This window comes from Bos taurus, chromosome 11 (genome assembly GCF_002263795.3).
Source record: "Bos taurus isolate L1 Dominette 01449 registration number 42190680 breed Hereford chromosome 11, ARS-UCD2.0, whole genome shotgun sequence".
Lineage (NCBI taxonomy): Eukaryota > Metazoa > Chordata > Mammalia > Artiodactyla > Bovidae > Bos > Bos taurus.
The window spans coordinates 37,611,217-37,627,085 of record NC_037338.1 but is presented as its reverse complement, the minus strand read 5'-3'; the positions used below and the strand labels follow the sequence as shown (position 1 = coordinate 37,627,085).

General features: G+C 38.5%; 1 protein-coding gene across 5 annotated transcripts in view; it reads right to left on the bottom strand.

The window, feature by feature from the left end:
• Positions 1–15,869, bottom strand: part of EML6 (EMAP like 6) — a 287,468-nt gene that overhangs the window by 95,678 nt on the left and 175,921 nt on the right. For all 5 annotated transcript variants that reach the window (XR_001501286.3, XM_059891241.1, XM_059891240.1 and 2 more), the window contains 5 exons: positions 13,727–13,894; positions 12,659–12,765; positions 6,179–6,297; positions 4,077–4,263; positions 1,403–1,508 (listed from right to left, as the gene is read on the bottom strand). Coding sequence is in view for 4 of the 5 variants with exons in the window: in XM_059891241.1 (XP_059747224.1) it covers positions 1,403–1,508; positions 4,077–4,263; positions 6,179–6,297; positions 12,659–12,765; positions 13,727–13,894 (687 nt within the window). In the remaining variant the exon portion in view is untranslated. The remainder of the gene's footprint in view (positions 1–1,402; positions 1,509–4,076; positions 4,264–6,178; positions 6,298–12,658; positions 12,766–13,726; positions 13,895–15,869) is intronic.

Sequence of the window (15,869 nt, the reverse complement as noted above, 5' to 3'; positions counted from 1 at the left end):
CTGTGTACACAGCACTATAACATGCTCAGTGGGGAACAGAGAGATGGGCTAGATAGTTTACATTCTGAGAGGGCCATAGGAGATGCTAACACAAATAACTACAGTACCCCATGGACTCTAACAGGTACCCTAAGAGCAATAACAACAAATGGGTTAAGCAGTGCAGAGGGACAGGGCATTTCTCCCTGGAAGGCTGGAGTATAAAACTTTCAGCTTGGTCTTAAAGGATGGTTAAACTTAAACAAGACACATGAAAATGGAACACAGGCAAAAAGAAGGGCAGGAGTACATGTAGGCTCTCCAGATAGGTAGACGTAAAGGAGCATGATTGGATTGGTGGATGAAAACACTGCAAGTGAAGACCAAGGCCAGATCATGGAAGGCCGTGAAAGTTCAATAAGGGCTCAGCCTAGAGTCAGTCAGCCAGAGTCCATGGAGCGACATGTTACTGCACTTCCACAGGATTCCAGAAGGGGGCAGGATGAGCTGGAGGAAGTGGGAATGGGAAGAGACCAGCATAACCACCATGGCACAGATGAGAGGAAGTTCAGCTTGAGGGAGGAAAGTAGAGAGGGAGGCATATAAGAGAGAGACTGGAGTTGTAAAATGGAATTTAACAACCAATATTATACATATTGTACACATTTGAGTGGAGTTTATAAAAAAAGAAATTACAGAATCAGTTTTCTGTATAAAGTTAGAAATTTTCCCTACAGATCTAATATGTACAATTGGGACTACTAAAAATTTCTAGGTAAAATTTACACCTTTTGTGTTTTAACCCCCATTTTTCAATTCCAGCATAAAGAAATGGCTTTACTCTGAAGAAAATTTTATTTATCGGTTAGTATATTAACATCACTGTGTTCAAATTTTAAGTTAAACAGATGGAAACATCAGTTCTATTTTTTCAATATGAAATTTGACTTTCAAAACACCAGTGTTGTAAAGTGGCCTTTTGCAGAGAATTTGCAGCCCTCCCTCTAGTCCTTTATATTTTAAATCACAAGTGCTGTCTTTCCATTTATTTAAAGAGATGAAATTGATGCTCTGAGTCACTGCCAGACATTTGCAACGACAGCTTTCAGTGGCAACAGCTGCTCTGGATTTCAAATCTCTCAAGCAAATGCAGAACACAGGGTGAGCTCTGGGTAATGACTCAGGAGAGAGGAAATGAAGAGGAGGAAAGGAGATGTGGTCTACAGGCCACGTTTTTAGTGAGATATTCACATACCCGATTTCCAGTCTAAGACTGGGCAGCTGACACACAAAGGGCTCACTCCTTACAAGCAGGACTAAACCAAATAAAAGGATTCAAAAAACCCAAAGTAAATGTGGTACTGGCATACTGGTCTGCTTCCCATCAATCTGTCAGTGACTCTGGCGGCAAACGGGTGCTTACCTGAGAAATCGAGGGCACACACCCCTCTCTGATGTTGTCCTTTCAACAGTGACAAACATTTTAGAGTCTGCGTGTCCCAGACATGAATAGCTGCATCTCTTCCAACCTTAAAAGGATGAGTGTTATTAACAACTTATAAATTATAATAAAAGTGATTTTGTTTCTTAGAGTCAAGTGCTGCTCAGAAATCAAACCCCACATATGCGGAGAGCAGGAAGACCCTGGGAAATATTCTGGTCCGACTCCACTGCTTCTCAGAAGAGGAAGCTGAGGAACCAAGAGTCTAAATGTCTTGATGGGTCCTAGCAGAGCCTGACCTGGTGTATGGCTCCCAGTTAAGGGACATTTAAGACTCTAGTTTGAATGTCTTCTGGGCTTTGTTCTGTCAGTTCTATCCTTCCCTTCCCTCCTTCTCAACTCTACATGATTCCACTCCTTAATCAAAAAACACAGCTGTTCGTTTTCATGACACTGTCTATCCTAAGAGCTCTTTTACTTGCCCCGATTACCTACCCATCTCAAGGAGGCCTGGCCCTACTTTTACCCCTGGGAAGTGAAAGTTTCAAGGCTTAACTCTGTCATTAAGTGGCTACTCCTCAAGGGGACACAAGCTTCTATCACACCAATTCCCAATAACAGATAGAACTGTACCACTAAATTGCTTTTCCTCACTTATAATGGTGGTGGTGGTTTAGTCGCTAAGTTGTGTCCGATTCTTGCAACCCCATGGACTATAGCCTTCCAGGTTCCTCTGTCCATGGGATTCTCCAGGCCAGAATACTGGAGTGGGTTGCCATTTCCTTCTCCAGGGGATCTTCCCAACCAAGGAATCAAACCTGGGTCCCCTGTATTGCAGGCAGATTCTTTACCGACTGAGCTACAAGGGAAGCTGCCACACTTATAATACACAGGGGAAAAAAAATCCTTGTTGGGTATGATGAGTCTAAAAGGAAAAATGGGACATGAAGTCATGCATGTAACTCAGCAGAGTCCACCCAACTCTCACACTGGCCTGTGGAGGCCCAATTACCCCAGGAGAGGGTACTGGCATACTGGTCTGCTTCCCACCAATTACAGTGTAAAGTATGGTGGATCCTCAGGGGTTTAGGTAAAGAACCAATCTCTGGTTTTTCTTTCAAAGGAAGGATGTTAAATACCCATGAATCAGGCATCATCTGTTTCTAAGAAAGACAAAAAAGGGGCAGGGGGCAGGAAAGAGTGAAAAGGCAAAGCAGTGATCAATTACTTATAAAATTTAATGTCAGCTAAGACAGAATAGATGATCTAATTTACAGTTGGAAGAGGAGCAAATCATGTTTAACTTAATGGCTCTTTCCTTCTGGGGGATTGTAATCCTTTTACAAATAATATAAGAGCTATGAACTCTTTCCCCACCAAATGCACATTTCTGGGGGCTGACTCTCTACATATCTCAGTTTCATCCATGGCTATGAACATCAGGCTATAAAGCCTATTCAAAGACTTCTACCTCCTGTCAAGTCTCAGAAATAGTTTGTTGTCTCATGTTAATCTTTGAGCCTCATAAAAGTGAAAGGGAAAGGGGAAGTCAGTCAGTTGTCTCTGACTCTTTGCGACCCCATGGACTATATAGTCCATGGAATTCTCCAGGTCAGAATACTAGAGTGGGTAGCCGTCCTTCTCCGGGAGATCTTCCCAACCCAGGAATCAAACCCAGGTCTCTTCATACCAGTAGTTTTTCTTGGAATTTGCCACTCTGATGTTGAGGATCAGGTGAAGTATTTCCTACAGTTAAAAGCTCATGATAAAACCAAATAAAAATGCAACTTAAACACTGGTAGAAAAGAGCACAATACTGAAAATACTGTTGACAATACTACTGCTTTACCAGCAAGATCTGAGTTTAACAGATTCTTTGTTTGCTGAATTGAACACAGAGCTCTGTTTTGAGCAGCTTTTCACTTATAGACTCAATCCAAAGTTTAGGCATTCCAAGATGGTTCAGATAAAATTTAGTTTTTTGAAGGCTAAAATATAAAATAATGAATGAGCCCAAATTAATACAACTTTAAGTTCTATGACAATAACTATACACTAGATGTTACACTGGTATTAAAATATGGTTTATTCAGTAAACAGTTTTGAGTACCTAGGATATACTGAGTTCAGAGTAAGGAGGTAAATATAGTAAGACTTCATGGAACTTATATTATTTTAGTTTCACCTAATCCTATTCACAGATTTCATCATGTCAGAATAAGAATCCCTCAAAGGCTTCCCAAAAGTTCTGGTATGTATTGGTTGATTTTCCCACCATCATGAAATGATCCTGTATTCACTGCACCTTCAACTTCCTGTGCTGTGCTAAGTCGATTCAGTCACGTCCGACTCTTTGCAACCCTATGGACAATAGCCTGCCAGGCTCCTCTGTCCATGGGACTGTCTAGGCAAGAAGACCGGCGTGGGTTGCCACGTCCTTCTCCAGGGGACCTTCCCAACCCAGGGATGGAACCCCGGTATGTATGGGTTGATTTTTCCCACCATTATGAAATGATGCAGCATTCACTGCACTTTCAACTTCCTACCTCAGGTTTATTTCTACCAAGTGTTTCTTGAGTTTCTTATGTGTAAACTGAGTTCGAAACTAAATCCTCTCTCTTCAGCTAAATCCGCATCTTACAGGGGAGATATATACCTGCCCAGTGGCCACGTAGTCCTTCACTGGATGAATGGTCAGGCTTAGAATGTCATCGTCGTGCCCCAGGTACAGCCTCTGCGAGTGCTGCTGCCTGTTATACACGACAGCAACTGCAGCAATGTGATAGACCACTTCTCCAGCTTGTGTGTAGAACAGATTGTTTCTACAATCGTAGCCTCTGTAACTGAAGCACAGGTCCCAGAAACGCACATAAGCAGTGAATGTACACAGCAGAAGTTGTGAGAAGATAAAGTTAACATGCTAACAAGCACACGGACAAGCAGAACCCCGGTGTCTCCACAGTTGCCTGTGACAGCGATCTTCAATGAGGGAATGAGGATCTCTGAAGGCAAGCGATGACTTTCAAAGGGGCAAATGGACATTGGTAATTTTAACAGAATTTGCTTCCATATCCTCGGCTACCATATGTGCTTTCTCTTAAAACTGACCAGTCTGAGAACACACCTGTGATGAGGGGTGGGTTTTCTCTTCCCACTTCCCGTTTCCTAACTGCCTTCCTCCCAGTTTAGGAAGTCAGTCCCCTCACTCATCTGGAATCTCACTATGGTGTGCTACCTTCGAATGTCGAACCTTCCAGGGACACCAAAACAATTTTTTGCTTTTAACAAAATTGAAAAGTGATTTAACTGAATTGTCAGCTGATGGATCATTAAATTACATTTTTGCGTGATAGATCAAAATTACAATCTATATTTTTGGCCTGTAACTCAAGAGGAATTTAAAGAATTGATTACCATTGCTGTGATAAAACTGCCTCTATTCTCATATACTTAAATAAGTAGATACGAATAAGTTTTCTTAGTGCTTACATTAAAAAGTGCAAAGTTGGAATAGATAAAATGCTAAACTGTATTACCATTTAGCAATAAGAAATATATATGCACATATGTCTGAACTCATTGAAAAAATTCTATCTTAATAAATATTCTTTCCAATAAAATTTTTAATAACTGTTTATCAGAATTTATACTATCTTTATGTTGATTTGGCCAGCTATTTATTATTAATATTAATAGTTATAACGATAATTAAATCCAGAAAAAAATGTGTTAATGCTAAGAGCAGCACTGTCCAATAGAAATATTATGTAAATCACATAGGTAATTTAAAAAGTTATAATTGTCACATTAGAAAATGAAAAGAAACAGATGAAATTTATGTTAAGAATATTTAACCCAATATGTCTAAAATATTATGTCCACCTGTAATCAATATAAAATATTTTAATGATATGTATACATTTTTTACATTAAGTCTTCAAAATCTGGTGTCCATTTTCTATATACAGCACATCTTAATTCGGAGAGGTCACATTTCATGTGTTCACTGGCTACAAGTAGATACTGTATTGGAGAGCATAGAGTTAGAGAGTTATGGTCACAGGAAATTAAATTTAATTTGAACTGATAGGTATGTTTTTTCCTTGTTGAAGTTAAGACAGGGTGATCAATAAAAGACTTACCAGCATAAAAATAATACATTAGGGTAAAATTCTGTGGGAGAAGTAGAACAGAAATACGGGTTCATGTATTTTTTAAACTGATAATGATGGAAATCAAATGTCTATGGCATTTAGGTTCCATTGGAGCCATTTATAATGTGAGCCATAAATACTGTGAGTATTTATAAAATACTAGATATCATACTCTTTTTACAAGCATTTAAGCTTAGGTTGAAATAATCTTCGATGTCAACTTAAAGTGTGGAAAGTTGCACATGATTTTCAAAATTCAAAATTATTAAATAATTTAGGATCAAAAGTGTTTCAGAGAAAGGTTGTCCTGGGAAAACCAAGCTGAATGAAGGAAGCAGGAGTTATGGAATGAAGGAAGCAGAGATGGAGAGAACGAAATGAAATAACAAGGAGTGACAGTAACACATGTATCATGAAAGGACATGAAGCATGAAAAATCTAGACACGCACACTGAGATGGACACAGAACACTGAGAAAACTGGACGGGGAGTCATGGTTAAAATGTTAAGCACAAGTAAGCGCAAGGTGGAGGGGAGAGCCGGCCTGAAGAGGGCGGCACTGAGAAGGATGACAAGCTGATAGGGATGGTGACACGTCACCCACCCGTGTATGAACTGCAGTTTCAGGCTGTCCTCAGGAGCCTTTTCTCGTTTGAGGAAGGGCACTGCGTGGTTTTTCTCTTTACTTTGTTGCTTTAGCTGAGGTAGATCTTCTTTGTAAACCTTCACGGGTAACAGAAGCACTTAGTGAGAGACTCTTCAGGTTTCAAATACATAAATATCTTGGCATTCTCAGGAAATCTTTAATTGCAGGAAATCAAGTTTTTGAAAACATTAGAAATTAAAAGTGGTCACAAGAGAAAAAGAAGGGCATTATATAATGGTAAAAGGGCCAACTTATTGAGAAGATTTAACAATGGTAAATATTTATGCAACTGACACCATCTAACTCTGCAAAGCATATATTAACAACTAAAAGAAGAAATAAATATCAATACAATAATAGTTGGGAACTGTAAAATCCCACTCTCAACAACCGGATTGAATATCCAGAGAATCAATAATGAAACAGATTTGAACAATACCACAGGCTAAAAGAAGAGATGCTTTCAAACTCTGGTGCTGGAGAAGACTCTTGAGAGTCCCCTGGACAGCAAGGAGATCAAACAACTCAATCTTAAAGGAAATCAACCCTGAATATTCATTGGAAGGACTGATGCTGAAGCTGAAGCATCAAAACTTTGGCCACCTGATGTGAAGAGCCAACTCACTAGAAAAGACCCTGATGCTGAGAAAGACTGAAGGCAGAAGGAGAAGAGGATGACAGAAGATGAGATGGTTAAATGGCATCACTGATGCAATGTACATGAACTTAGGCAAACTCTGGGAGATGGTGGGGGACAGGGAGGCCTGGCGCGCTGCAGTCTGTGGGGTTGCAAAGAGTCGGACGTGACTTGGCAACTAAACAACAACAGACCAAATATTCTAACAAATATGAAACATCTCACTTATCAGCAGCAAAATACACGTTCTTCTCAAGTGCACAAGGAACATTTTCTAGGACAAATAATGTTAGACCACAAAACAAGGCTCAATAAATTTAAAAAGACTGAAATTATATCAAGTATCTTTTTCTGACCACTATTGTATGAAACCAGAAATAAGTATGGACCTAAAAGAAGCAGAAGATATTAAGAAGAGGTGGCAAGAATACAAAGAAGAACTATACAAAAAAGATCTTAATAAGCCAGATAACCACGATGGTGTGATCATTCACCTAGAGCTAGACATCCTGGAGTGTGAAGTCAAGTGAGCCTTAGGAAGCATCACTACAAACAAAGCTAGTGGAGGTGATGGCATTCCAGCTGAGCTATATCAAATCCTAAAAGATGATGCTGTGAAAGTGCCGCACTCAATATACCAGCAAATTTGGAAAACTCAGCAGTGAACTGGATAAGGTCCGTTTTCATTCCAATCCCAAAGAAAGGCAATGCCAAAGAATGTTCAAACTATTTCACAATTGCACTCATCTCACACACTAGCAAAGTAATGCTCAAAATTCTCCAAGCTAGGCTTCAACAGTACATGAACTGAGAATTTCCAGATGCTCAAGTTGGACTTAGAAAAGGCAGAGGAACCAGAAATCAAATTGCCAACATCTGTTGGATCATAGAAAAAGCAAGAGAGTTCCAGAAAAACACATACTTCTGCTTTACTGACTATGCTAAAGCCTTTGACTGTGTGGATCACAACAAATTGTAGAAAATTCTTAAAGAGATGGGAATACCAGACCACTGACCTGCCTCTTGAGAAATCTGTATGCGGGTCAAGAAGCAACAGTTAGAACTGGACATGGAACAACAGACTGGTTCTAAATTGGGAAAGGAGTATGTGAAGGCTGTATATTGTCACCCTGCTTATTTAACTTATATGCAGAGTACATTATGCGAAATGCTGGGCTGGTTGAAGCACAAGCTGGAATCAAGATTGCTGGGAGAAATATCAATAATCTCAGATAGGCAGATGACACCACCCTTATGGCTGAAAGTAAAGAGGAAGTAAAGAACCTCTTGATGAAAGTGAAAGAGGAGATTGAAAAAGCTGGCTTAAGACTCAACATTCAAAAAACTAAGATCACAGCATCCGGTCCCATCACTTCATGGCAAATAGATGGGGAAACAATGGAAACAGTGACAGACTTTATTTTTGGGGCTTCAAAATCACTGTAGATGGTGACTGCAGCCATGAAATTAAAAGACGCTTGCTCCTTGGAAGAAAAGCTATGGCCAACCTAGACAGCATATTAAACAAGCAGAGACATTACTCTGTTGACAGAAGTCCATCTAGTCAAAGCTATGGTTTCTGCAGTAGTCCATGTATGGACGTGAGAGTTGAACCATAAAGAAAGCTGAGCACAGAAGAATTGATGCTTTTGAACTGTGGTGTTGGAGAAGACTCTTGAGAGTCCTTTGGGTTGCAAGGAAATCAAACCAGTCAATCCTAAAGGAAATCAATCCTGAATATTCACTGGAAGGACTTATGCTGAAGTTGGAGCTCCAATACTTTGGCCACCTGATGTGAAGAACTGACTTATCGGAAAAGACCCTGATGCTGGGAAAGATTGAAGGCAGGAGGAGAAGGGGACGACAGAGGATGAGATGGTTGGATGGTATCACTGACTTGATGGACATGAGTTTGAATAAGCTCTGGGAGTAGGTGATGGACAGGGAAGTCTGGTGTGCTGCAGTCCATGGGGTCGCAAAGAGTCAGGCACAACTAAACTACTGAACTGAACTGAGAAATAAGTAACAGGAAGAAAGCTGAGAAAGTCACAAATAAGTAGGAATTAACACACTTCTGAACAACTAATGGATCAAAGAAGAAATTAAAAAGGAAATTTTTTAAAATCTGACAGAAATGAAAATGGAAACACAACATACCAGAACTTATAGGATACAGCAAAAGCATATCTAAGGGGAACATTTGTAGCTAATAAACATATCCATTAAGAAAAAAGATACATTTCAGATAAAGAACTTAGTATTATACATCAAGGAGCTAGAAAAAAGTTTGGACTTAGTTTGGACACGAAGTCCAATGTTAGAAGAAAGGAAATAAAAGAGATTAGCACAGAAATAAATGAAATAGAGAATAGGAAAACTGTAGAAAAGATTAATAAAACTAAGAGTAGGTTCTTTGAAAAGACAAATGAAATTGAGAACATAAGACTGAATTTTACTTCTTCTAGTTAGAACTGGACATGGAACAACAGAATGATTCCAAATAGGAAAAGGAGTACATCAAGGCTGTATATTGTCACCCTGCTTATTTAACTTCTATGCAGAGTACATCATGAGAAATGCTGGGCTGGATGAAGCACAAGCTGGAATCAAGATTGCTAAGAGAAATATCAATAACCTCAGATATGCCAATGACACCACCCTTATGGCAGAAAGTGAAGAAGAACTAAAGAGCCTCTTGATGAAAGTGAAAGAGGAGAGTGAAAAAGTTGGCTTAAAGCTCAACATTCAGAAAACTAAGATCATGGCATCTGGTCCCACCACTTCATGGCAAATAGATGGGGAAACAGTGGAAACAGTGGAAACAGTGGCTGATTTTATTTTGGGGGGCTCCAAAATCACTGCAGATGGTGATTGCAGCCATGAAATTAAAAGACTTGCTTGCCCCTTGGAAGGAAAGTTATGACCAACCTAGACAGCATATTAAAAAGCAGAGACATTATTTTATCAGCAAAGGTCCGTCTAGTCAAGGCTATGGTTTTTCCAGTAGTCATGTATAGATGTGAGAGTTGGACTATAAAGAAAACTGAGCACAGAAGAATTGATGCTTTTGAACTGTGGTGCTGAAGAAGAATCTTGAGAGTCCCTTGGACTACAAGGAGATCCAATCAGTCCATTCTGAAGGAGATCAGTCCTGGGTGCTCATTGGAAGGACTGATGTTGAAACTGAAACTCCAATACTTTGGCCACTTGATGCAAAGAGCTGACTCAGTTGAAAAGATCCCGATGCTGGGAAAGATTGAGGGCAGGAGGAGAAGGGGATGACAGAGGATGAGATGGTTGGATGGCATCACTGACTCGATGGACATGAGTTTGGGTAAACTCTGGGAGTTGGTGATGGACAGGAAGGCCTGGTGTGCTGCAGTTCATGGGGTCGCAAAGAGTTGGACATGACTGAGCTACTGAACTGAATGAACAAAGCTAACTTGAAGTATCTTTTAAATCACTGGGATTTAAAAGAATTTTTTTGAAAAATTCTGCTATTATGTTTCTTAATTTATATCCAGATAATATAGTTACTTCAGATAAATAGGAAAGGAAATTATTAAATAAAATTATCAATAAAATATAATTTAAATATTTTGTTGTAATTTCTTCTAGGCAGGAAATCTCTTGATTATTCAGACATGTAAAATGTGGCCTTGCAAATCATGGTGATCACTCTTGGGAATTATCCTTCTTTCATGACCCCATGAACCTTCCAGATCAGACTTGGATATAGAGTAAAGCTCTTGGCCTAATCTAGGACCTAAAATATGCTGTTGACTGGGATAACATTCCCTATAATTTAAATGTGGATAAAAATCCATCTTTTTTCTACAATGTACTTATGCCCTACTATCAAGAGATAAAAATTTAATATATTTAAATGAAATTTAATTCAATCAAACTACAGTACAAAAAATCATGAAAATATTATAATAAAGCTCTTATTTAGGGTTTGACCAAAAATTGTTCTGAAAAAAAGAAAGTCAAGAGATATCTCACTTCTGCCTTGTGTATTACAGATGCAATGAACAAAGCTTTTAAAGTCTAATGATAATTATTCATCTGAATTCAGATGCTTTCATCAGCTTATCAACTACTTTAGAGAACTGAATTCTAGTCTCGGCGTTGCTACTGCTTATTTGAACAAGTCTCCTAACTTCTGTGGGCCTCAAAGTCCCATCTGTAGAACAGACATCCAGCTCAGGAATAACTCAGGAATCAAATTCAGACAACATGAATAAAATAACACAGGTGAAAACTTTAGAAAGTAAGATGTCAGGGAGAATATATAAATCTTAGGCATGAATTTCAATCAAGTCATTCCTTTTCATTCTTTTATGAGTACCATTTTATTAAATATAAACATCTCAACTAAAAAAATTGCTTTTGTCTTTCTTTTTTCTTTAAATTGTATGTTCATTTTGCTTTCCCCTTTCATTGTTCATTCCATTTCACCTTGATATTAGGGTATAATATTGTTTAATATTTTCATATTTCCATATTAATCATTTCCTTTCAAATCTTTATCTATAGCATAATATATTGCATCAATACACAGTCAGACTGATTTATTCTTGAAGTTGACCCAAGACATCAGTTGGACTCAGTTCAGTTCAGTTGCTCAGTCGTGTCTGATTCTTTGCGACCCCATGAATTGCAGCATGCCAGGCCTCTCTGTCCATCACCAACTCCCAGAGTTCACCCAGACTCACGTCCATCAATTGGACTACTTTTGTGCTAATCTAATTTTTCAAACATTGAGTGACAATTACGGGCTGGAAAAAAAGGCATCATCTGAAGTCATACATTCAGAGCTTATGTAGAGGCAAAGCTAAGTAGCACATAGAACGTGCATCTACAGAGAAGACCAGATCCACTTTTTTATTCTAACACTACAGGCAATATGGATGCGGGCAAAGTACTTAACCTTTCAGGGGTTACTGTGGGGTTGGATTTGGTGTACGTAAAGCACAGGACGTGGCCCCACAGAGATACTTGATACATGGCAGCTGTCATAGGCCTACGGTAAGTTTCCGTGGGCAACACTGACAGTTGCTATGTCTGAAATTTGAAATCTTATTCACTCTATGTTCATTTATGGAATCTGCTTCACATAGCTCTGTTAAATGACAAGGAAGAAAATAGAACCTCTAGAGTTATTACCATTAAGAAGGCGATACGTGTCCAGATTCCAGTGAAGGATTATGCATTTTAAAACACAGTTTAGCACTAAAATTAAATATCTATTTAAAAAAAAAATAGTACTCAATTAGTTGTAATTGTCCAACTTTTTTACCAAAGATGATTTCTGACTGGACAGATAATACACATCGTATTTGGGCTTTTACTTTAATTAAATGGATAATAGTCTCCATAAGTTAAGAGAGACACCATCACTCATTTGCAAACTACCATGCCTCCAGGGTCTCCTGTTCTATAAAGAAAATGCATGTTTTAATGATCTGCTGAGAAAAATGAAAAATCATGTAACTTACTTGCACATTTTTCTGTAATAGATATTTAAAATTTTTTAGCTGCTAGGAAAGCAGAAAACCCAAATTGTCATGGTTCTGGTTTAAAATTTGCTACTACCTTCTCCTTAAAATTTTTTTGCTGACATAATCAGTAAAAGCCTTATTTCAAATCTGTATTTAAAGATAAGAAGCAGGCAATTTTACTAATTCTTTTATTTTCTTTTGCTGAAGGACTAACCAATCTTAGTACAGTGTCTGATTTGAATGATATTGAGATTTGGGGTTATAAGGTATTTGTCATAAGGCTTCCTGTTTACTGACCTGGCGATCATAATTGATTTGAGTTTCTTGCTCAATATCAGAGTCCAACTCTGGCACGTCAGATAAATCCGAATCAGATTCTTCACTGTAGGAATCAGTACCACCGTCTGCAGAAATACCCCCACAAGAAACAAGCAGAAATTCTGAGACTCTTAATGGCTAAAAAGTTTAAAAATATTTTCTTTCTTCTATCCTACTGAGTTCAATAAAAATACACCATACACCATAATTTTCATTTGCTGTAGATTCTTAAAACATCTTTTTTCTTTCATTTTTGGTTACGTTTGGCATACCTCTCACCCTCTTTTTAGGAGTATTAACAGACTAGTGTAACTCCCCCCACCATTTCCACACTTGTATTGGATAATGGATCTTTGGGTTTTAAATCTTGCTTTGAAAGAGAGAAAAGGGGAGAGGGGAGACGGGAAGGTTTTACCACGGAGGAAGCTGGGTCAGAAGGAAATCCAACCACTTATTCAGTAAAAATCCTCTTTAGCCTGTTAACATGACCACCAGGTGCTGGTAAGTGTCATGGTCAAAACTGCTGCAGAATCCCTCCCAATAAAAACCATTCCCTCACATAGTACATGGTCATTACTACTGAAAGTACAATAAATTAAAGGACCAACATATCCATTGACCTGGAACACAGCTGATCCTGACTGTGGATCATTCTTTGATCCCTATTAGGAAGGCGACTCCTATTCCAAATGTTACTTTGTCAGCTGACCCAGCAGCCCCACCATCCATCAGAATTGTCCTAAGGAGACTGAAATGTATGTGTAGTATTATTTTCAAAAGTTAATTCTTCATGTAAACTTTAGACCTTCAGCTTTCATTTAGTATAAGCAAAATTCTTTGAAGGAAATTATCCAATTGACCCATATTCGATTGACCCATATCTCAAAACGTTTTTCTGTGTTTTTTTTTTTTTAATTTTTAAATTTATGGTAGGAATGAATTTTTTAAAATGGTTTAACTCTTTATCTTCAGAAGAGATGTCAGGCCATTACATGAAATTTTTATTGAAAAAAAAAACAGATGTTGAAACATTATTACTGGTTTTACCCTGGGGTGCGGTTTCCAGCAGGCCATTGCTGACACCTTCTGGAATAAATCTCCACTGGAAAACTGAGTGGTCAGCCCCTCCTGTGCTTAATACCCACTGAAAGTCATGAGACCAGCGGACATTTGTAACATGTGCAGAATGGCCCACATACTTTCTAAATTTGGCTCCTGAAAGACATTATTGAGAAGATTAGTTATGGGAAAAAAAAGAACTTGTTGGTTAAAGAATTACATTCCTATTTAAATACACTAGAAAATATAATCTTCAGTCTTATATATAATACATAAGTGAATGTTTCAAAAGATATGTCAATCATTCTAGCATGGATTAAGCTAAAACTAGGTCTTAAAATCTGAGCTCTGTTTCTAAAGACACATCTGAACCTGTTCCAAATAACACCTACTGCTTCACTGATTCTGCAAATAAAAGCTAAAGAATAAATTTCTTACACATTCTTACTTAAGTATGAGATACAACAGGCAATCCTTTACAATTGGGAAACAGAAAATAACTCTGAAGGGGGAAATGTTAAGTTATTGTTTGGGGTCATATGATGTAGAGTTGGGAGAACGAAACTTTTTTCTCTTAAATTGATTACTTTTACTCAGTGAACACCATCCCTGGGTAGTAAATGCAATAGAAAAGCTTTGTGAACTTATATTTGGCACTGAATTACTGAAGAAAAGTCTCCAGTGTACGGTCCATACACAGCAGTATAAAGGCACTCATGGAAATAAGCAAGGTCCATCTTATCATGTGGGGGCCTAGAACCCCAAAGACTGTGGGATATTTCCAGGGCCCACAAGCACCCCATCCCTTCTTCAGAAACACTTCTAGCTATCACAGTCCCTCTAAGTGGCATCTCTTTAATGGGGGAAAAGCCACCTGTTTAACTATCACGTGCTTAAAATTTAAATACACACTGGGGAGATAATGATTTAAATTTATAGGAAGCCAAAAATGGCTGCTACATGTTATTTTCCTGAGAGCATGTTCTGACCAGGTGGGGTTTTAAAAGACAAAGGGGGATGCTGCCACAGAAGGGGAAAGGAAGGACTTGAGTCTCAAAAGCAACCTTGCCCATTACAAGGAGTTTCCTAAATCAGTTTAAAGAGATTAGACTGTTAATAAAGTCAAACAGATTCCAACTCTGATCTGGAGATGCCGGTTGATGATAATTCAATAATTATAAAGTAAACACTTTCTTTCCACATCTCAGTAGACCTTGCTGGGCTATCCCTTGCGGCCCTGACCTTTACATCTTCCTTAGACAGGATTTAACCCATCTCTTTGGAGCTGTTTTAAAAATGCCCACAATTCTAAAAACATCAAACTCATAGAAAAACATGGTAGATTTGTAGTTATGAGGAGGTAGGGGGTTGGGGAGATGGTGAGATGTTGGCCAAAGATATACTTTCAGTATGAGATGAATAACTTCTGGGGAGCTATTATACAGCATGGTGACTGTATTTAATAATACTGTCTTATATATTTGACAGTGGCTAAGAGAGCAGGCCTTAAATGTTCTCAGCATGTGTGTGTAAATGACTGAGGTCATGGATATGTTAACTCACCTTAAAGTAGTGATCATTTCACAACATTTACATACATGAAATCACCATGTTGTACACTTTAAACATATACAATGTTATTTGTCAATTTTATCTGAATAAAGCTGGAAAAATATGTCCACAAATTATTTGATACAAATCAAAACAAATAGACTGTCAAAAGTAAAGGTGTGTGACATCCAAGAGGAGGTTATAAAAGACACTACGGATGCATCCTTGCTCTTTCCTGGATCTCTAGATACCATGTGATGAGGACAGCCAAGCAGCTCAGGGAGAGGCTCACATGGCAAGGAACTGAGGCCTTCTGCCAAGAGCCAGATGAGGGAACATCTTGGAAGAGGATCTTTGGCCTCAGTCTAGTCTTCAGATGACTGTAGCCTCATGAGAGACCTGGAACTAGAATCATCCAGCTAAGCTGCTCCTGAATCCCTGACTCCCCAAAACTGTGAGATAATAAATGATTATTGATTTAAGCTGCTAAATTTGGGAGGGGGATAATTTGTTATACAGCCATAGCTAGCTCATACACCCTTGGTAGGCTAGAACTAGAACTTTCAAACATTAGTGTCAT